This window comes from Amblyomma americanum, chromosome 11 (assembly GCF_052857255.1).
Source record: "Amblyomma americanum isolate KBUSLIRL-KWMA chromosome 11, ASM5285725v1, whole genome shotgun sequence".
Classification (NCBI taxonomy): domain Eukaryota; kingdom Metazoa; phylum Arthropoda; class Arachnida; order Ixodida; family Ixodidae; genus Amblyomma; species Amblyomma americanum.
The window spans coordinates 104,346,252-104,368,112 of NC_135507.1; the positions used below are offsets into that span (position 1 = coordinate 104,346,252).

The 21,861-nt window shown below is 50.5% G+C and overlaps 3 protein-coding genes across 4 annotated transcripts in view; 1 reads left to right on the forward strand and 2 right to left on the reverse strand.

Annotated features, from left to right (window-relative positions):
- Window positions 1-1,409: 1,409 nt before the first annotated feature.
- Window positions 1,410-15,460, reverse strand: Coa7 (Cytochrome c oxidase assembly factor 7). 2 transcript variants are annotated; one of them, XM_077643083.1, is made up of 3 exons: window positions 15,248-15,460; window positions 10,923-11,063; window positions 1,410-8,640 (listed from the first exon to the last, which is right to left on the reverse strand). In XM_077643083.1, the coding sequence occupies exons 1-3, from the start codon at window positions 15,345-15,347 to the stop codon at window positions 8,195-8,197; spliced, it is 687 nt and encodes a 228-aa protein (XP_077499209.1). In that variant the 5' UTR covers window positions 15,348-15,460; the 3' UTR covers window positions 1,410-8,194. The 2 variants fall into 2 exon arrangements, with proteins under 2 accessions (XP_077499209.1, XP_077499210.1); XM_077643084.1 differs by lacking the exon at window positions 15,248-15,460 and adding an exon at window positions 15,072-15,203 and having other exon boundaries at window positions 1,410-8,636.
- A 283-nt stretch (window positions 15,461-15,743) lies between these two features.
- Window positions 15,744-16,789, forward strand: LOC144110248 (uncharacterized). Its single transcript, XM_077643085.1, has one exon. It carries the CDS (start codon window positions 16,000-16,002, stop codon window positions 16,435-16,437), a length of 438 nt encoding a protein of 145 aa, XP_077499211.1. The 5' UTR covers window positions 15,744-15,999; the 3' UTR covers window positions 16,438-16,789.
- The window catches only part of Rad23 (UV excision repair protein Rad23), a 32,780-nt gene continuing 27,695 nt past the window's right edge, over window positions 16,777-21,861 (reverse strand). Inside the window, exons 8-9 of the mRNA XM_077643082.1 lie at window positions 18,277-18,453; window positions 16,777-17,546 (exon numbers count right to left, since the gene is read on the reverse strand). Coding sequence (XP_077499208.1) covers window positions 17,436-17,546; window positions 18,277-18,453 — 288 coding nt within the window. The 3' untranslated portion in view covers window positions 16,777-17,435. The remainder of the gene's footprint in view (window positions 17,547-18,276; window positions 18,454-21,861) is intronic.

Genomic DNA, 21,861 nt, shown 5'->3' on the forward strand with positions numbered 1-21,861 from the left:
CTCCTTCCTTTATTCCTTCTCTTACGGCGCGATTACAGTGTCCGCCGATATGCGAGACAGATACTGCGCCATGTCCTTAACAATAAGTCCTTTCCCCGAAAACCGATTTTCCAATTTATATGGAACCCGCCGCGATGGCTCAGTGGTTAGGGCGCTCGGCTACTGATCCGGAGTTCCCGGGTTTGAAGTTTATTTTCATTTCAGCAAGAAATGAGGGACCCGAGACAAAAAGTGAACGTTAATTCACTTCACGGCGCTCGGGCCCCATTACATGGCAAAACAGCGAGGTGTCGGTAGTAACATTTGGTGCACTTACAATTTAGGCAGTACATCCCAGCACATTTACAGGCATTTCAGCTCTTACTACGCACAGTTCAGTCTTTTTGTTGTTAAAGGCACAATATGAACGACAAACATGATCAGCGAATAATAGCAATTGTACATAGCAACAAACCCGAAAAAAATTCAAAAGACACAGGAGAAACACACCTCACGAAAAGCAGAAAAATTACATTTGCGAGAGAAAGAATGAATGTATTCTTTTCTTATTTACATTTTCAATATTAACATTATATTCGCGAAAATAGTTTAACAGGGTTGGCAGAGTATGTGCAAGCATTTGCTGGCAAAACATCGTTCTTACGAAAGGTACCGCCCAGTTATGAGCAGAACGCGGATATGTTCGTGTAAGTGTTGTTAGATTGGCGATCGAAAGCGATCGAAAGCGATTGATTGGCGATCGTTTTTATAGAGGCAAAACGCTAAGGCGCCCGTGTGCTGTGCGATGTCAGTGCACATTTAAGATCCACAGGTGGTCGAAATTATTCCGGAGCCCTCCACTCCCTTTCTTCCTTCACTCCCTCCTTTATTCCTTCCCTTACGGCGTGGTTCAGGTGTCCAACGATATATGAGACAGATACTGCGCCATTTCCTTTCTCCAAATAATAATAATAATAATATTAAATTTATATGGACTCACCACGTGGAACGTTCCAGCAGGGACGCCTGCCCTGAATGGCACAGATAAGCACGTCCAAGCACGTACTGCGGAACTATGCCACGTACTGTGTAGCGTGTGGACAGAGTCGTGGCGAACATGGGCAATCTGTTCGTTGAATAATAATAATAATAATAATTGGTTTTTGGTGGAAAGGAAATGGCGCAGTATCTGTCTCATATATCGTTGGACACCTGAACCGCGCCGTAAGGGAAGGTATAAAGGAGGGAGTGAAAGAAGAGAGGAACAAATAGGTCCGTAGTGGAGGGCTCCGGAATAATTTCGACCACCTGGGGATCTTTAACGTGCACTGACATCGCACAGCACACGGGCGCCTTAGCGTTTTTCCTCCATAAAAACGCAGCCGCCGCGGTCGGGTTCGAACCCGGGAACTCCGGATCAAGTGTCCCAGTTTTCTTTTTTTTTCATTGATCGCATACCGCGTGATGCATACTTAAATTGATTGCAGCTTTTGTGAAACCTATATTTATGCTTGTAAAATTGTACACGTTTTACAATTATTTCTTACTAGTGCCCGGGTACGCTACTTTGTGCACTTATTGCATGGGCCCAAACTAGCAACTTGCTAAGGGCCCAGATGCTTTTGTCACCCAATTTTGTAAATATATGTATATTTCAAAGCGAATAAAATTGAAACTGAATTGAACAGACCCTCAATAACCACGTGTAGTTGCGCAGGATGGCCTCAGCTAGCCTTGCGTAGTGACCTCTACCAAGAGACCTGTACTGCGCCACTCGCTTTCAAGGCTGCATGCACATGCACCGATGGTGGCTGTGCACGACGACGATCTGGCCGCTACGCTCTGTACGATTACGCAAAGGGTGCCGCTGGAGCGTGCCTTTGGAACACGCTATGATCCGCTGTTGACATCTCCGCCAAGTTATACACGGCTGCACGCAGCAGCGTTGACAAATGAAAGCCCAAAAGTATGCTTCATTGTTTCCTTACAGCTCCTGTGCGGCCATCATTCTATCGCACCGCTCTGAGTCTAGCGATGCATGCCGCTCGAGAGAGTGGCGAATGAGGCATACGCGATGGCAATGGGACGTGTCGGTCTGTCGATATTCCTGCAGTCGCAATAAGTGGCGAAATGCTGAACATTGAAGCCCTGCTCCTGTTGCTTTATGGCTTTGGAAAATCTCCGTGCACATCTCCGTGCACTGGCGCCGACTCCAGACCCCAACTGCTCCCTACCCTATTCTCCTTCATGCCCGCTACCCCGTTAACTTCCCTTCTTCTTGTAAGCTCTGCGGGAAACCGGGAGACTTCCTTCATGTCCTCCTCACATGTCCTGCCTTCCCACATCCTCCATCCCCCACCATGGCGGAGTCATACTGGGAGACTCTCCTGGCCAGCTCCGCTGCTGCTGACCAGCGCCGGTTAATTACCGACGCCCTGAAGCGGATAGCCCTCCAAGAGCCGTCCTTTGCCCTTTAAGGGCAGCCCCCTAAGGATTGCCTCGTGCCATGTTAGGGGGTTCGCCCCCCTCGGTATTTGGCAATAAATGTTTCCACCACCACCACCGTGCACGACATGGCTCTCAAGGCGCCCGTACAGACTACACAATACAACGACCGACTAAGCGATCGAATCGACCATGATTTGTTCAACCTCCTGCCCCGATGGCCATAATGGCTGGAGATCGGTTCGTACACTCGACACGTGCACTGCATACGAATCGCTTGCACTGCTGCCGTGCAGTCGCGTGCTACGTGAGGCATTTACCGAGATCATCTGAGGTGGCTCACTTATACCGCGTCTTCTACTCTCTTAGGCCTGCGGCCAGGGCTCTGCCATGCCAAAGCCTCGAGACAGCGCGGCTATGAAGCCCGCCATATGTTGCAGCGTTCAGGACTAATGACACCACCTTAGGCTCCTGCACGAGCACCGGGACCCGAGTGCCCGAGGTTTTTGTGTATGGCATCCGTCGAAATTGCAGACACTATATATCCTCGGGTTCCACTCGCACATGTCGGCACAGGATGTCCTCCTCCCGCTAAGCACGGACGTAATACGACCCACAGCCATGCAACAAAACGACAACGCCATCCTCGTCCTCTTTCTTAAGGGGGCCTTTGACAATGTTAAACATGGTATAGCATACTGTCTAACCTGAACCCCACCGACTGCGGGGCGAAAGTCTTCGCCTATGTCAGAGACTTCCTCTCTGCGAGTCAGGCACTACCCCGGATCGAGGACGAGGAATACGGCTCGTACGCTGTGGGTACACGGGGTACATCAGAGGGGGCGGTGTTATCGCCGCTGCTTTTCAAAATCGCCATGATGCACCTCCTCGGCCAACTGGCTCAGGTAGAGGGCACAAATAAAATACGCGCTCTACGCAGTCTGGGCCACCGAGGGGAGCCTTGGGGAGATCGAAGACCGCCGTTAGCAGGCCCCCTCCAGAATCGATGCGTATGCTGTCGATTGTGGGCTCCAATGTGCTCCCGCAAAATCAGAGCTTCTATACTCGGCGTATAGTAAGTGGCTACGGGAAGTAAACGCTTCCAAGTATGTCAGGGCAAATCACAAGAACAACACGCCTCTACACATCTCTCTGTCGGGCGCGGTCTCATCAGAGAAGTGGCAGTCTCTGATGAGAAGTGGCGAATAGAGAATAGCGAAACTCAAGCGCATAGGCGAACAGGTAGGGCGCATGATCAACCGCGTTTCCAATAAGCGGGGTCGTATGCGGGGCAGGGACGCACTACGGCTCGCCCATGCCTTCGTGGCCAGCGAGATAATATACGCCGTGCCGTACCTTCGCGCCACCAAACAGGAAGACGAGCGCATTGACGCCATCATCAGGAAGGCGACAAAGTGAGCACTGGACCTCCCGGTGGCTACCTCCAACGCCAAACTGAAGGTGTTGGAGGTGCTAAACTCCTATCAGGAATTGCGGGAAGCCCACATCGTGAACCAATATACGCGGCTCTCGCAGACGGCTCGTGGGCGCCCCCTAGCTGCTAGACTGCTTACACATACAACACACATGCATACCAGAGGAGACGGATAACACCACGGCGCTGTGGCGCCATAAGCTCTGGGTCGCTCCGCTCCCGCGTAACATGGACACGACTTCACACGAAGGCAGACAAGCGCGGGCTCGCGCGCTTGAGAGGCAAATTGATCTAAACAGGGCGTCTACTACGTGGACATCACAGGGCCGTCGCCCACGAGATTCTACATGTATGCCGTAGCCAACCGAGGAATGAATATCGATGGGCTATCCTTTCTCCAAATTCAATGCGAGCGGAAGTTGCCATAGCTCTCGTTACCGTGGATCAGAAATCGAGAACGGTTATCACAGGCTCTCGCCGGGCCTGTGAACACTATCTGGCAGGGGAGATATCACCTTTTGCCTTCCAAATTCTAAGACGGGCTGCTGCCGATCCAACTCAAACATAATCTGTTCTCTTGGCCACCAGGGTCTACGTGGCAATGAGGCCGCTGATGCAGCCACCTGAGTGCTTATACACCGAGCTCCCCATCCTAGCTCTCCTGGTTCAGAAATCATCAACCGCTTCTGCGGTTCCGCGAAATTCGTGTCCATTAGTGCGACAGCCACCGCCTTTACCCAGCCCCCTGCCAAAGGGCTGAGAAAGGCGGAGGAGCGAACTGTGCGGCGCCTATACAGACAGGAACGCTTCTCTGTCCTGCCGTAGTGAAACACTTTGATCCCAACATAGACGGGCGTTGCCCGCATTGTGGAGATATCTGCTATATCTTTCACATGGTGTGGGCATGTATTCAGAATCCTCACCTTCCCCTATCCCTACCCAAGAGGCAGGGAGACTGCCCTCCTCAACTGCTGCACACTGGAGTCCCAAAGGGCTCTGGTAAAGCGGGCGCGAGACGGGGCCTCGTCGTGCGGTGTCCCGGACTAAGGATACCGACCATGTAGCGGGGTCTTCTGACTCCCAAGCTCTCTTTTTGAACATTAAAGAAATTTTTCACCACCACCACCGTCGAAACTCAGCCGCCACAGCGGGAATGCATCAAGCTTGCCAGGGCGGCGGATGATGGAAACACTTGAGTAACACCGGAGGGAAAACAGCTACACAACGTTTGCAGACAAGCACAATTTAATCTCTTTGACGGGCCGTTTAACGTGTGACATATATCACAGACGGGATACAAGGGTAGGTTACTCCATTTATGAATCACGTCGATAAAACACCAATTTCAATGGCATTTTCAGCACGACTCAACCCGACTAGAAGCGTACGTGAGCAGAAGTCAACGCCAACGTGACGAGCCATGCTTCTTCACCAGATATGTTCTCCAGCGAATCGACGGGTTACGCCGCACCAAAACTGCGCGCCGTTCATAACATGACGTGCTGCACGTCGTTAGGCCTAACGTGGCCCCCGCGATTTCGCCAGGCCGCAGCTGTACTTGGTCCGTGAAACATTCCACCAGTGCTTAGACGGATTCAGGAAAATGAGGTAGCTATATATATAATCTTCTAACAGTTGATAGATGACACAGATGCAAGCAAAAGCATCCCTTCTAGCTTGGAGCTGCACCAGGCAATAAACAACCCATGTTCCCTGTTCTCAGCGATACCATAGGGTACATATGTGCCTGCAGACAAGCCAGGGCCAGCAGTCGCATAATGGGAACTGTCCTTTAGTGGCCATGAAGCACTCTGTAGTAGTCTTCCAAGGCTTCTCTGCAATCGATCTTTGGAACTTCAAGGAACCATACTTCCCCCACCACCCATTTCATGGCTTGCCGTACCACAGGCATAGAGAAGCAAACAATTCTTGGAACTAACACTTCACCTTCTCACTCATTTTTCGTAGTCCGGTGCACCCATTTTACGGGACTGTTCTGCAACCGTCTCGTCTTCTCGATCAACGCAGTATGTTTCGTACACTGGCGGCATGCATCAGCACGACTGCATGTCCCCGAGATACTGCTGTCTTTCGCACTGCACATAGAGATCTGGCGTGCCGCGCAGTACCCTTGGCCACGACTGTGGAAAACTCTTGCGACAGCTTTAACCGACACAACTGCAACCGGCGCACCTGCAAAGCGCCGCCGGCTACCATAGCGCAGACCACCTTGATACACTTCGATTGCAACCTGGAGGCATAAATCTTTACTTGTGCGCACCTGGCCTTCACTACGTCGTGAAAGGAGCTTTGTGAGTATAATTTGCGCTTTCAAGTCGTACTAGCTGATGGCGTAATGCCGAACGGACGTGAACCCAATGTGCTATCACTCAGTACCACGTGACAGCGGCGCTGGCACTGAGCGTGATGCTTGTACCGGCGCAACACGCAGCCATACTCAGGATCAAAATCTTTATATGTACTGTATTAGTGCTGACGTATCTCCATAATGCTGTGGGAGATCTTTTGCATGCCACCCATATTGACCGCGCCCTGTCTACTGGACGGCACGCGGAGAGAAAATCATCAGTACACAAACAGCGGCTCATAGATCACGGAGTTTTTCTTGTCCCGCAGAATACGTATACCGCAAAAGCGGTAGGAACAGTTAGAAGTTTTGTCTAAACGAATATTTCCTTCACGATACTTTCAACACAGCAAACATGCAAAAAGAATATTCTTTCATGGCAAAAACGGGCAACTTAATTGTTGCCCTCTAATCGACGCTGGCGCCTCTCATATAGTGGCTGGTTCTGTCTATATATTAGTAAATTCAGGAGATGAACTGCAAAACATGATCAATGAGTTAGACAGGCAGAGCAAAACGGTGGTCTAAAATTATTGCACAGAAAACCAAAGTAATGTTCTCGGTAGGGAACCGCAGTTTACAATTGGTAGTGAGGTGCTGGAAGTGGTAAAGGTCTACTTAGGGCAGGTAGTGACCGCTGATACGAATCACGACAGTGAGATAGCTAGAATAATAAAAATGGGGTGGAGCGCATACGGCAGGTTCTCTCAGATCACGAATGGCAGTTTACCAATGTCCCTCGGGAGAAAAGTATACGTATAACAGCTGTATCTGACTGGTAGTCACCTATGGGGCACAAACGTGGAGTCTAACGAAAAAGGTTCAGCTTAAGGACAGCGCAACGACCTATGGGAAGAAAAAAGATAGGTGTAACGTTAAGAGACAAAAATAGGGCAGAGTGGGTCAGGGAAAAAAAGGCGGGTTAATGACATTCTAGTCGAAATCCAGAGGAAGAAATGAGCTTGGGCAAGGCATGTAATGCAGAGGCAAGGTAACTGCTGGTCCTTAAGCGGTAACGGAGTGGATTCCAAAACAAGGCAAGTGTAGCAAGGGGTGGCAGACAGTTAGGCGGGCGGATGAAATTAAGGAATTTGCGTGGATAGGGTGGCCGCAGCTGCACAGGACAGGGCTAATTGCAGAGATATGGGAGAGGCCCTTGCCCTACAGTGGGCGTAGTCAGGCTGATGAAGATGATGATATAAAGAAAGCTTCGTGAGGAGTTTAATGAACAGTAAAGCTACCAGAACCCTGGCGGTACCGAACAGGTGCAGACGCTGTATGACGACCTCTGCATCCTCTTTCCAACACCAAGATAAGTGACCGTTTCCTGGTACGACCGAGTAAGCATTTCACGCACAAATTGGGCGCAATAGACACAAAAGCGGAAGGAAAAGCACTGTCCGTCTAACCCTTACCGGCCGAAAAGACCCGCACTATTACAGTTCAAATGCTATCCTACACGATGCAGCCCCCGTGCCCGATCCAGCGGACAGTTCTTCCTGCGGCTCTGTTGAACATACTGCATGCTTCTGATCCATGTTCCACCTTCCCTGGTGCACAAGACGAATGGGTGTCACACTGCAGCTCTGACGCACCCGCAGCTCCAGAGGTCTTTGGACGAAGTGGCGTGCCCGAGGCACGCGCCTCTGTTTCGGACTGAGCGCATGGGCACCAGAGCCTTGGCTGAGCTCACACATTCTGTGGCTTGGGGTTGATAGTTCCATGGCTATGCGCCTTTAGGCGTCAGCTGTAGCAGAACACTGGGTGCACGAGGCCAGCTGTTCTTCATCCAGGCGCACTAGCCTACAGAACATGAAACACTGCAAGCCACTGAGCTGCCGTTGTCCGAGGCCCAACATGCCAGCTGGAACTGTGCAAACGGGAGGCTGACTACCGTCTAACATGTCTGAAACCAATTAAGCCCTCCAAATGAGCGTACCATGAACAGAGAAGACCATGCCTAGCCGTCAGTCCTTGATGCCCTGCTCCATCTCGATGCCCCTGCTCTGCTTGAGCTGCTCCTCGTAGTCGGCGACCAGTTCGCGGTACCTTTTCGCCTGTGCTGGGTCCTTCTGGACTCCCTGTCCACGTTCGTACATGAGCGCCACGTTGGTGCAGGCCTGCATGTTCTTCAGCTCGCAGGCCCGCTCGGCGAAGCGGAAGGCGCGACGCATGTCCCGCGGAAGGTCGGTGCCCGTGATGAACAGCGAGCTGGCGAAGTAGCAGCCGTCAGGCGAGCCCATGTCGCAGGCGCGGCTGAAGAAGGCCAGCCCCTGGTCCACGTCGCGCGCCACGCCACTCTCGCCCTCCTTGGCGGTCAGCCCGAGGCCCACGCCGAAGCACGCCTTGGCGCACCCGGCCTCGCAGCCCTTGAGGTAGTAGCGGTGAGCCTCGGCCTTATCCTCCGTGCTGCCTGCAAGAAACGCCGAGTGAAGGCGCCGAATCGTTACGCTCAGGTGGCCTCTATATAATTTTTGCGCGCTACGCAGTGTTACAGGTAGGCTTACCAAAGAACGCAATTTTCAGTCTTTGCCAACTGTATAGTTGTGTTCAGTGCAGAACAGGGCTCACTCGCCTCTGACTGTTAGGAAAAAAAATTACTTGCTGTCTCCCAATTACCACAACCCATTTCCTAATCCCACTTCCCATCCCTTCCCTATATCTCCTACTTCCCACGGGAGATCAGGAGAGTCTCCCCGGGCCCGCTCCCCCTGTGGGTTGCTTTAGTAGCTTCTACCCCTTTTATTTCCCCATTCGGGGGTAAAATAACAATTTCCCTTGGGCCTCCTCTTGCACATTACAATTGGATTAAGCCTGCTGCACGACAGTGGTGCAGGCAGGGGATATCATTTTTCACTCTTTTATTTCACCCCTATACTTATTGTTAACTATAGCGCTGCTTCAGCGGCGACCAGCCTCAGTCTGCTGGCCCTCCAAGACGTTCATCCTTCCCATTGGTATGCACCCCGTCGCTCTAACAAAGAAAGGTTATCTGCCTGCTCGCTACAGGTTGCGCCCAAGTCTGCTGATCGGCCCCTGATGATTTCAGCTGCGATAGCGTTACCGTAACGTTCGCTCCCTAATCCCTGCAAGAAAAAAAGCGAGAAACTGCAGACGCCCCTCTCAGGACCATTTTCTGCTCCGACAGTTGTCACGGTATTCTCGAAGTACAAACAGGCAAAAGCGGAGGCCGTAACTAATCCACTGCAAGAGGATGCTGCAATAAGGAATGGATGACAAGACATTTGCATCGGCCGAGGGAGATGTCGAAACGTCCCCTCTCTGGACTGCCGAAAAACGATTCCGCTTCCACCGTGCTAACGCTAGGCGCGTACGGCAGTCCAGCGAGCGAGAAGTATGGCGACGCCCAGGGAGCCCAAAGGCCTATAGGAAAAGGACTTGACAGTATACAGCGCTAGACGTCGAATGAAGTACAGCAAACAACCAGAGCAACCGCGAAGCGCATGCACTAAAGCAACCCGATCCACCGCTTTAGAGTGAAATCTCTACTCCGCCCGTACAAATCTGACCTTCAAACCATGGGGGAGCGGAGGCTCGGCTCTGACATCATGCCACGTGACCTCGCCACAGCTGCGCGCGTTGAGCCGGCGGCGCATGCTCGCCATGCAACTATCGAATCACGCGGCTCGCCACGCCTCGCCACAGCTGCGTATGCGGAGCCGACGGTACTATTGCAACTGTCTGAAATCGCGTAAGGCGCCGTTCGCTATATAACAGCTGTGGCGTGTGCTTACCTTAGTTTGCTTACTTTAACAGAGCTTTACCTCGTCTTACTATAGGTTCAGCTCGGTTGAACCAGAACTAATTTTTATTTTCAGCACGCTGAGCGATGCACATGACTTTGTCAACGCGGATTCAATCCACGCTCGGAGTTTCGATGGAGGCGAAATCCTACAGGCCCGTGTACTGTGCGATGTCAGTGCACGTTAAAGAACACTAAGTGGTCGAAATTTCCGGAGCAGTTCACTATAGCGTCCCTCATAGCCTGAGTCGCTTTTGGGACGTTAAGCCCCCACAGACTAAGCCTAACTTCACACACCTTTCGAGCCCCGCCTCATGTTCCTCGGCAGTTTAGCGGCAGCGCCGTTGCTTCGCACTTTTCGTTCACTATACATCGCACCGTCCCACTTCAATACGTATCGGCGGCGCTCGGCCGTTGCCCTCTCGGCGAACGAGAGCTGGCGATCTGACTGGCAACGCTGCGCTCCGAATGGTCCGGCTGCGGCGAGCGAACGCCTTTACGAGTGGATATGGATACACACATCACGAAATATGGGTGAGATATGCTAAACAATGCTTCGCATTAAAAGCTGATCAAGGGACTTTAGACAAAGCCAGCTCTCAGTCCCGCCACAACCACTTCTTTTAATCTCCGCCATCCACGGGAACCACAACCCATTAAGTAAGTTCACGGTGTAAAAAACACTTGTTAGATCGCGGGTAAGTTCACTCCTAAGTCTACCAATAATAGCTCGAGAAAAAGAGGACACGTCCTCCCGAACCAAGAACGTGCAAGTGTTTTTATATTGTGACTTTTGAGATGTCAGTAATTTCCTTCATTCGGGTTAGGCAAACACCCCTGCCTACCCACAGGTGCGAAATATCCCCATAAGGCAAGTGCATGCAAGATACTGGGAAACTAAGGAGAAATGAAGGGAGCCCCGGCGCACGCACCCTTGCCGATGAGCCGGTAGTTTGCGTACTTGAGGCAGCTCTTGCCGTGCGCGTTGTCGTCGCAGTTGTTCTTGTACACCTTGCAGGCGCGCACAAAGTCCTTCTTGATGGCCTCCAGGTAGTCGCCCAGCCGCTGGCAGCCTGCATCGTGGCCAGAGTGACGTCACAACGGTGGACGTTCCGCCCCATTCCTGCACACCACTGCCGAGGAGTGGAAGGCACATCTCCTTCCCATACAGGCTGCAAGTTAAAGGCATCGCACGCACGGGAAGGGACGGCGCCGTACTACGGTGTGTCTCAGTGCAGGCTCCCAGAATGCCGCCGCGTTCATTGTCGTGGCGTTTTTGACCAAACGATATCGAACCCGGTGACTGCCGCCAGGCGTCGCACGCGCAGTTCGAAGCGCCCGCCGGACCACTATAGAGAAGTGTGGTCGACAAAAAAACATATATCGCCGTAGCTGGTTTGTGGTGGATGACACCATGACTGCCACACAAACTTCTACACGTTTTACAGCGTTTTGTATACGTCTGCATTGCGCGAGTGGTGCTGAATAGCTAGACTTTTTTTTTACGGCTGGTTGCTGAATTGCCGCGTAGTTTCTCGACACATTTTATGTGGTCCTTGTATTTTAGTTCTTGTCTGTTCATAAATACTGTTTTTGTCCTTGTGTGAAGTAATTGTTCACGTGAGTCAGGGAGTCATAAACGTCACTAGTCCTATACGCGACTTATCAAAGACACAAACAAAAAAATTGATTACCACTTCTCCTCAACCCCCCGCAGACATACACACAATTTCAATTCCAGGGCAAAGCCTTGCCCTCCAAGACTAGCCAATAAATAATCCCCTAAAAACCGGCCCTGTTGACGGAATCTCTGATGATGTTTCGGCCTGTTTGTAATGGTTGCCTCCTCTGTATAGCGTCGCGCAACAGCAACAGGCGCAGCTTAGGTTGCAATGTGCTGAATCAGATGCTACTACGTATGGAGGGAAAAAGGACGTACCAGAGTTCCCGCCCCCTTCCGGGACCAAGAAGGAATAGCAGTAACATGTACTGCAGCTACTCCTTCCCATGGCATATATTCTGGACAGCGCCTACACCTCGGCGTGCTTGACCACCACCGCATCCTGGGTCTTTGGACAGCACGTGTGCGCAGCATGAGTTCTATTCGGGAAGGACTCTCCCTGGATTAAATGGCACTGTAACCAAAAGCTACCCCCACAACGACGTTTTTACAAAAGACGTTATCAGGCGGCCATGAGTAGTGCGAGGAGCATTAGTGGAAGATATATCTAGAACGCGCGCCACATCAGCTCAGTTCAGTTTCAACTACGGTGAAAGAGAGATGCTCCGAGCGATCCGCCGCCAGGGGCACAACGTGTTCTGGTGGCTGCTGTCGTTTCTGCGCGAATGCTTCGATTTGCCAAGTTCAGAACTGTCCCCGGGCGAGCGGCACGGATCGCAAGGCAGCGAAACAGCTTACTTAGTAGAGCATCTTGCTGGGCTAGTTGTCCCATGGCTGCAATTAAGAAAAAATTATCGCCGCGGCGGTGGCCTGGTGGTTGGATTTGATTTATTTGATTTGATTTGTGGGTGTTTAATGTCTCAAAGCGACTCAGGCTATGAGGGACGCCATAGTGAAGGGGTCCGGAAATTTCGACCACCTGAGGTTCTTTAACGTGCACTGACATCGCACAGCATACGGGCCTCTAGAATTTTTCCTCCATCGAAATTCGACCGCCGCGGCCGGGATCGAACCCGCGTCTTTCGGGCCAGCAGCCGAGCGCCATAAACACTCAGCCACCGCGGCAGCTCTGGTGGTCTGAGCATATGCTCTTCGTATGCGGGATGTGCGGGGTTCGATACCCAGTGCCGCCTGGTACCCACCGGTGATACAATTAATGGATACAAGCTTTCCCCTGGCTTGGTGATCGGCTTATAAGGGATGAGATGCTCGGAAAATGGGTCTTTGACCCCACCTTGAGTAAACGAAAACACCTTGTGTCATGGCGCTCTTTGGCCGCAGATACCCTTGAGCCACAAAAATTAATAATCATCACCAAGAACAAATTATGCAGACTTGAGACTGAGCTGAAAGTTTAAGCAGGCCCTGTCAGCCTCGTTTCCTGTTTTCGCTCAGATCAAAGTCCGCGTATGTTTAATAAGCTTCGTAGCCTGTGTGTCTTTTAAATCTGCAAAGTTTGTTCTTAAACGGTCCCCGAAAAAGGTGTTTGAGGTTGTCTATAAAATGCTCGCATTATGTATACAGTACAGGCCAACGAGCGTTCATGCCGTATACAAGACCTCAAAACCGAGCCGATGATTTACAATACAATTTTTAAAACTCCCGCTTCCGCGCCTAGCCGCGACCTGCGGTGCTGCGCATTCCATTCCAAAAACTTTTATTTCCCTCAGAAATGGAGACCCCCTACTCCCTACCCATGGCGCGCGCAGGCCTAGGGGCAGGGGCCTCCGCGACTAGATGCCGGCAAAGAGTTGCTGGCTCTTCGCGGCCTCTACCGCCAGATGGACGCCCGAATCCGCGCTCGTTACGTCAGCATCCGCGCTCATGAAGTCATGTGGCGCTCGTTACGTCAGCAGCGTTGGTCCGCGCGCGTCGGCAGCCGGCGGAGGGGCGAGTGCGAGGGGCCGGCGGAGGAGCGCCGACATATTAATAATAAATGTTTTTTTGGGGGAAAGGAAATGGCGCAGTATATGTCTCACATATCGTTGGACACCCGAACCGCACCGCAAGGGAAGGGATAAAGGAGGGAGTGAAAGAAGGAAGAGGGAGGTGGCGTAGTGGAGGGCTCCGAAATAATTTCGACCACCTGGGGATCTTTAGCGTGCACTGACATCGCACAGCACACGGGCGCCTTTGCGTTTTTCCTCCGTAAAAACGCAGCCGCCGCGGTCGGGTTCGAACCCGGAAACTCCGGATCAGTAGTCGCGATGTCATTTCTTGATTTGAATTTCGCGGTAATTGTAATGTCAGCTTGGACATCAACGTATTTGGGAAGGTGTTGCGTGAATATACTGAATACCATTAAATTCCAATACAGTGGGATCAAGGGAGAGCCTTGACGTGAACCTGTATTCGAATGTTTATTTGTCCATTTACAATTACTTAGCAATTACTATTATTTTCCCAAAGTTTTTATGACATTTAATATCTGTTGCTTTATTGAATATATTAATTTTGGTTTGATGGATTTAAATACGTTTTTAATGTCTATATATAGCGCCAGGGCAAAATAAGGCGTTTTCTTGACTACACAAGGTGTTAAAGATCAATTTCGAAACACGTCACTCCAGAGGTACGCAGCACTAGGCCAGGGAAAAGCTTGTAGCCAATGAAAATTGACGGGTACCCAGCGGCATTGGGGATCGAACCGCGCACCTCCCGCACTTCGGGTGATGATTTCACGCCAGTTTGGCACAACCTGTGCATGTTAATTCAACATCAAGACCCCGAACAACGTAACCAAGAGCGGTGCCCTCGCAAAGACTGCCCATGAGCACAAACATTTTGGGGCTAATATATGCGCAAAATTCCAAAAAATAGAATGCCGGCAGTGTAGTCTTATTGGCTCGCTGTAGTCACGTGAAATCCACAGCAAACACCCCCCCCCCCCTTTTTTTGGAAGGATTTTTTTGTTTTCATAAATGGAAAACGAAAACAGGACCAACCAATATTTGTTTCCCCTGGAAGTGTGTCGGCTTTTGGTATAGCATTCTAAAACTCTTTGGGCTAGATTTGATTGCCGGCTGCTGACACTTTTTTTGTGCAGGGTATTCTGCCGGCAAAAAAGCTGCAAAAAGAGAATGCCGGCAGTGTATCGTTTCATTGGCTGTGTGCTGTGATGTGAACATAGTCAACCAATGGGGTCTAACTGCCGGCAATGTTACCTGCGGGCTATTTTGCCGGCTGCCGGCACAGTAATCAACTTTATGAAACAGTAGCGATAAAACTACACAAAACAAGAAACAATAACAAGAACTCGAACCAAACACGAACGTTACCACGATCGGCCCACTCAGATCGTAACAACCCCGTTTTGCAAAACACTGCAGCGAGAGCTTCACAGGGCCGCAAACAAGGTAAACGCTATCGTAACGGCAGTACGTAGCAGATAATGATTTACCTCATTGGCCGTGCAGTTATCGTTACTTGCAGCCGAGACGAACTTGCGATCACCGAACGCGGTCGTGCGATTCCCGCTCACAGGCAAGAAGTTGTAAGCAGTGTCAAAGAAAACGAAATTCGCCTCTAAACAGGACGCCCAACAAAAAGAAGTGAAGGATGCCCGCATGAACTCACCGTCGGGCTTCTTCTCTTTAAAGCATTCGAAACGATACTCGATGCCCAAATTTTCCAGAAATTCCCTAACGTCTTCCTCTTTTTTAAAATCGTAAGGCATTTTAGAGCAAGGTGCGAGCGAACAGGAGTTTAAAACCTAGAAATTGTCCGTGGGGAGGGTGTGTAGTCTGCTCGTAAACCACGCTTTTCCTCTGCACGCTGAAGAAAACTAAACGGAACCGGAAGCCTATGCATCTGGACTCTAGCGTGGATAGATGAAACGGCAACCTGCCTGCCACCTATTTGTAGTGAACGTGAGTGAGAATGGCATAATTCCACAGCAAAAAAAAGAAACAATTTTTCCAACCGTATATGCTAGTTGACAAGAATATTGCAATATTAATGATTACTACTTTTCTTCTGTATGTACGCGCAGTGAAGATGTCGAAAGGAAGCGGGGTTTGTAGCACAGGGATGAGCATTATCTACGTGCGTCGGCTGCGTCATTGGTCTAGGGAGTCAAGGTGAACGGCTCGTTTTTGTTCTCTTCATGTTTTGCTCCGAACTGCTCGAAACCGTGTTGCTACCGCAGCGCGATTCGCGCATTTGCAGCGCGCGCGACGATCCGCGGAGCCTTTCCGACACTCCTCGCCTAGGTCGCGAACAGCGCAGTATGTGTTTCGAGTGAGAAAACTGGGTGCCCTGCCTTCGACGCCTCGCAACAACCTCCATTGTGTGTGCCCCGGAGCAGACGACCAGCTGACAGCGGCGAGATGCAGGCGCTTCCGCGAGTTCTCGGCCGATCGCTGCAGTGCGGCAGCGTTCGTGTGAACCAATCCGCGTCGGCGAGTTCGGCGCCTCACGACATCGACACGGACACATCCAAGAGCAGGGAACGCTTTGGCAAGCACGAGGCAAGCGAGGTCGCCTTCAGCCCTACGCGCCTCGAGGACATCACCCACAACTACCCGAGGGCCAACGACGACTCGGCCGCACAGTCCGCGCCCGCCGAGCACGTCGCCGAGAACACGGACGCGTACAGCTGCGGCAGCAGCGTCAATCTGTACGCGCACATGCAGAGCAACGTGCCGGAGCCGTTCACAGCCGAGGGCACGTCGCCAGAGTCGCCCACCAGCCTCAACATGCCCGGCGGCGGCGCGCAGTCGACGTCGTATATGTACCTGTCGGAGAAGCGCAACTCTGCCAAGTAGCCTCCCGTGCTGTTCATCTGCTATGTCGTCTCTCTCCGCAGATGGTTAGGTGTGTAGCGCATGCAATATACCGCATCTTCGGTGCACGCGGTTTCGTCTGCTGCTTGTTCGCGTTTGGAGATGACTTCACATCGCGCATGCAATGTGCGCGCATTTTGAATGCTTGTTAACGCGCCAACTTTAGTCCTGTACCGGCAATATAGGCGGGGCCACCGCGTAAACTGTGATCGTAGGCACGGCCGCAAGCAGAGCACCCTATTACTGTTAATCCACCCATATAGTTCTACTTGCATGCTAGAGATGTGTGTATATGAAAAGTATTCAGAGTAATAAAGCACGTTTTCGTTGCGAATGAGTTCATTTATTTTCAACACTATAAACCGCGTACAGGAACAGCAAGCATTCGGCGAACCCGCGACGCACTTCTATTTCCCGGTGCTAACCGCTCGAGTGCGACCGCAGATTGCCATTTTTTTCTCTCTCGCTTACAACCATTCTTACATCACTTAATGCAAACTTATCCTGTACAAAAAAAAAAAAAACACGGATCAACACAAACACGCGCCCTTACTCCCACCGCGAAAACAAAAAAAAACGACAGAACAAGTGAAAGCAGCAGCTGCATATGGCCCACCCAAACGACCGACGTTGACGTCACAACGCATCGGTGACGTCATGGCAGGCAGGCCGTTGCCTTCAGTCAAGCGCGAGAGCATGGGCTCCTCCGCTTCTGGTTTCGAACTTTTATTTACCCCTTTGCTCGCGTTTATTAAATACCCTCTAGTTAAAAGGAAAAAAAAAAAGGGGGGCGGAGACGAAAGAAGCTGTCTCGAACGCACGCACACAGTTTTCGTTCTGTTTCCCCTTCCAAGTTCGCTTTTTTTTTCGTGCGAAAACAAAACGAAGGGGCGGAGAGGTCAGGTGCGGCCGGCGGGGAAACAAGGGAGGGGGGCAGGGTGAGTGGAGGTCAGGGCTTTAAGGCACGGCCTCGAGAGGCGTCAGTCGTCGTAGTTTTGCGAGAGCAGGAAGTTGGCAGCCAGGTTCTCGTTCTTGTCGCACGCAAAGTACGCCTGCACGACCAGGTACTCGGGAAAGCCCAACGCCTTCAGCTGCAATGAGGAGAGAAAAGGATGAGCTGGTCACAACACACGGAACAGCCTGATGGGAAAACAGAATGCAGCCACTGCACAGGCATTCTTGGAGCCCTCAAACCAGCATTTCGATTTCTAACACTATCGCTCCACTCAGTGGCAACAGTACATATGCTTGCAAGTTTCTTGCAAGAGATGCCATGCTGTTCCGAGGCGCCACCTAGTGTTCCAAGGCTTTTCTCCATAAACAGCCCTCATTCCCATATTACAACATCACCGCAGGTCCTTTGCACACAATGCAGCACATACTACAAAAGCAACGTTTCTTGCAAAACCAGGTGACAAAGGTGTCGTGGCACTTATGCAAAGTCATTCTGTGAGGAAGGGGAATGTGTGCAAATGGAAGTTTACACTGGGCACCTTCCTTGACTTCTATAATTTCCAACACAGGCATAATGTCTTGGCATTGTTTAGCAGAGAGAGGAAGTAATTTAATGAAAGGAAAGGTGGAGATGTCTGCCTGCGGTAAGGTGACCCTGGCCTGCTACTCCACACTGGGGAAGGGGGAAAGGGAAGTAAAAAGAGTATGAGAGTGCAAGTGGAGGGTCACAATGTCGCAAAACCCATTGCAAAATAAATAAGAGCTGGGTAGAACTGGGCTGGATTCATCTGACCCTGTTTAAAATTCAACGGCCTGCTCCAAGCCAGCCCTACAAGTCTACTAGAGTGATCCTCTGAGAGCACCCACCCTCTCGATGGCCTCCTTGTCCTGAGGCGTGACCTGTCCATAGTTGACCTCGATGGGGGCGCCACCGCTGCCAAGGCCGGCGAGGCTGCCTGCAGCCGGTGCCCCCGCTCCGCCCTGGCTGGCCCCACCTGGAGGCGGGCTCGGCTCATTCAGCATCCGCACAAAGGCCTCCTGGTTCTGGAGAAGGGACACACACACAGGCAGCCACTTAAGATGGCCCACATACTGGCTGCGTGCAAAGCCACAGTCACTAAGCCACAGCAGCGCCCACTCTGCTCAGAGGCACAAACAGCGCAAGCACTAATTTGCAGCGCCGAGCACAGAGGTTGCCACAAATGTGTAGCACGGTGAACGATGCCACTACCGTTTGCCCCTTATTTTCTCCTCCACGTTATGCGGACAGAAACGCCAGTGCTGCAGCCACTGCCAGATGATGGACAATGCCAAACCGGACAATGGATGAAACACAGAAATGCGCAAGACAGGAAGATGTGCAGAAGACATCGCTTGCCCTGTTCCTTTCCATTCTGTGCTTCACCCACTGCACTGTTTTTTTTTTTCTCACAGTGCAATTAGCACAGCTGTTGATCCAGTTGCAGTGCGAAATCAACACAAATATTCAGCACGGTTTTTGATTCCAAAACGAAGAGATCAAGGAGTACCGAGGACAACTGAAACACTTGAGGTAAGCCACAACCCTAGCTGTGGTGCACCTGAATCAAGTATTAGTAAGGGCGAAAAGCACCTGCTTGGACGTGCACATAGAAGGTGGCCGGCTGCCTCAGGTGACAAACCTGGGGCATTGAATTCCAACGAGTTTTTTCAGCGCAAGATTAGACAAAAAGTAAGAAAGACACACGCACAGCATAGACCCAGAATCAGCCTTTTTCGTGCAAGCGTCCCTTTCCTAATGTCCTGTCCGATTTTGTGGTGAAAAAATGCGTTCCAATTACCAAGACCTACTAGCCCATCTTTTGATGCTAACTGATGCAGAGAAGTCAAACACAGTTCCTCAATACTGCCTAGAGACAAAAGAAATGCCATGGTCGTTCACCCATCACAGGCAGGCGCAAGAATGCCGGAACAACATTTCCATGTCAGGCTTCGCCACTGTTGGGCAGAAAACACTGGTTCAGTCGTAACAATGTGGCTCTTTCAGGGGTAAACCTGCAGGAATGCTTTCATAATTTTCGAGAAGTAGCAGCATTATGTGACAAAAAAAAAGTGCACGATTAAAAGAATTCAACCCTTGCACAGTGGAGAGCATTGTGGCATAGCTATGACTTCACCGCAGGATTTGCATTTCTGGCCACACGATAGCCAAACCAAATATGGCGCGCTCCCTTGGAGACCAACTTGAAGGGACTGCGTGTATTCACCTTACCAAAATGTCTCATTAGAATTTACTCCTAGAAGGCAATGGGAACATGCAAGGAACAGCCTCAGAAGTTTACAGACCAGTTTGCTTCTAAGCTCTTTACCGGAGCTCCTTAGAACATCTAGCAACCCAATGCTGGGGATGATTGAGGACCTAAGCCATTCATCGTTCAAGAGATTACGGTAGTTGAGTATGCATACCCAGGCACGATGAAGGCCTCGCAAGCAAGCCTCATGGGCTGTATAATTTTGATGGGGGTTGAACGTTCAAGTATCTGTTACACGAGAACAATGAAAACAGTTACCCTGCAGGGAGAAGGTAACAGCAAAGAAAGCATACAGAGTAGCCAACCAATTTTTCAAATGCCAATAATTCGGACTTGAATGACATTTTGGACTATATTGCCGAACTGTCACGCACCACAAAGGATGTTCAGGACCAATACTTCAGACTGAGCAGAATACAGAAGTTCGATCGATTTTTTGTCCTAGAACCAATGTGAGCAAGCATCACTGCTACAACCAGCCAACTCTTCACGACTGCAGAAAGCGGCATCTTGTACTCAAATGGCTTAGCAATTTCTGACTCTACGGCGATTTTGTATCCATGGAAACATGACCACCGTGGCCAGGACTGAACTTGCAACTCTGGGATCAGCAGCCAAATGATAAAGCTACTGAGCCACCAAGGTGGATATGTGTTAGGTGTGACGGGTGAACGTTGCGCTGCTAATGCAGATCGGTTCGTGGTATGGTTCACGGACGTGTCGCACCGAAACGCACCTTTCAGTGCCACTGATGTGAGGTGTGGTGTGGACATGAACAAAGCATGATTATCGCTTGGAAGTGGGACATTCAAAATGGCGAAATCAGGTATTCTTCGAACTGGATTTTCTCAGCAAAGTAACTTTTTTAAAGTTTGCGGATTTTTCAGACTGTTCGATTATCCAGATCATTTTGCAAGTTTCGCCGAGTCTGAAAAACTGGTCAGCGATTGTACTGCGCTATGCATGAAGTGAGTGCATTAAATGAGCTCACATCACCCCTACATAAAAATGGCACAAATCAGACTTTTTTCCCCATCTATTTTTCTCTCTTCTTTCACGGTGACCTAGGTTTGCATTACCAGTTTTATTTTCTGGTTAACTGCAGATCTGCTGGTTCTTATCTGTCTAACTGTGCAGTACAGGCTCTGAAATTCCATAACTGTCTTAGTTTTCAGTCTGTTTCATAGCTCGCCCCTTCCGCATCGCGGTTATTCTCCACTGAGCCAGGTGTGATGGTGCCACCCACTACAGACCCACAAGAAGAACCCCTGAAAAAATGCTTCCGCATGAGCAAAGCTTTGCCAAACCTTTGCACAAACATACAGGAAAGCTTCCTGCAGAAAACTTCTTTTTTTTTCCCACTTCTCGATTACCTCTAATATACTGCATAGATGCTCTGCAAGTACCGCTGACATAGCCTCTGTAGTTTGCAGACACTGAAAGTTCGTCTTAACTGAGGGACATGCGAAGCAATTTGCCTTCCAGTGAGTGTCTGAGAAACCAAGCGATGTTCTACCATTGTTCGCCTCATTCGAAAAGTTGTCTTGATCAAGTTCCTCAAATCAAAAGTCTAGTTGCAAAGTCTGTTTCCTTCCCGGCACTCCTGCAGTGAATGAAGTGCTCTTTACGGAGAGATGTGGGCGAAAAAACTGCGATTTTTTTGTTGAAAAAGTCGATTTTGTATTTTTTGGGTTTTGTATTCCCCCAAGCCTCTTCTTTTATGTATAAAAAAATCAACAGCAATAATCAATGAGAAGTTAGTAAAAAATGCAATAATCAATGAGAAGTTAGTAAAAAATGCAATTAAAGCACTCGCGGTGGCTCGTGAAAGGGCGAATTTGACCGGATTTCGGGAACGCGGCATTTCGCTTCACGGCGTCGCCGGCTCTTGAATATTTGCGGGGAAGTAGGCCAAACCTTCTTCTACCAGAAGCCACTTCGGCAATGGAGCATTCTTGATAAAAATACGAAAAAAAAAGAAGATAGTTTCTCGCCTGAGTTGAGCGTCGCAACTGGCCCTTTAAATCACGTTGGCATGATCGGAGCCCTTCCATTGGCTACAAGTATTCCAACGCACGGTCGGAGGCAGATGCTTTCTTTGTTCTGCCGCCACCGAGACGCGAACCAACGCTTCTGGCCGGGTTTTTATCCTTTCTCTGAC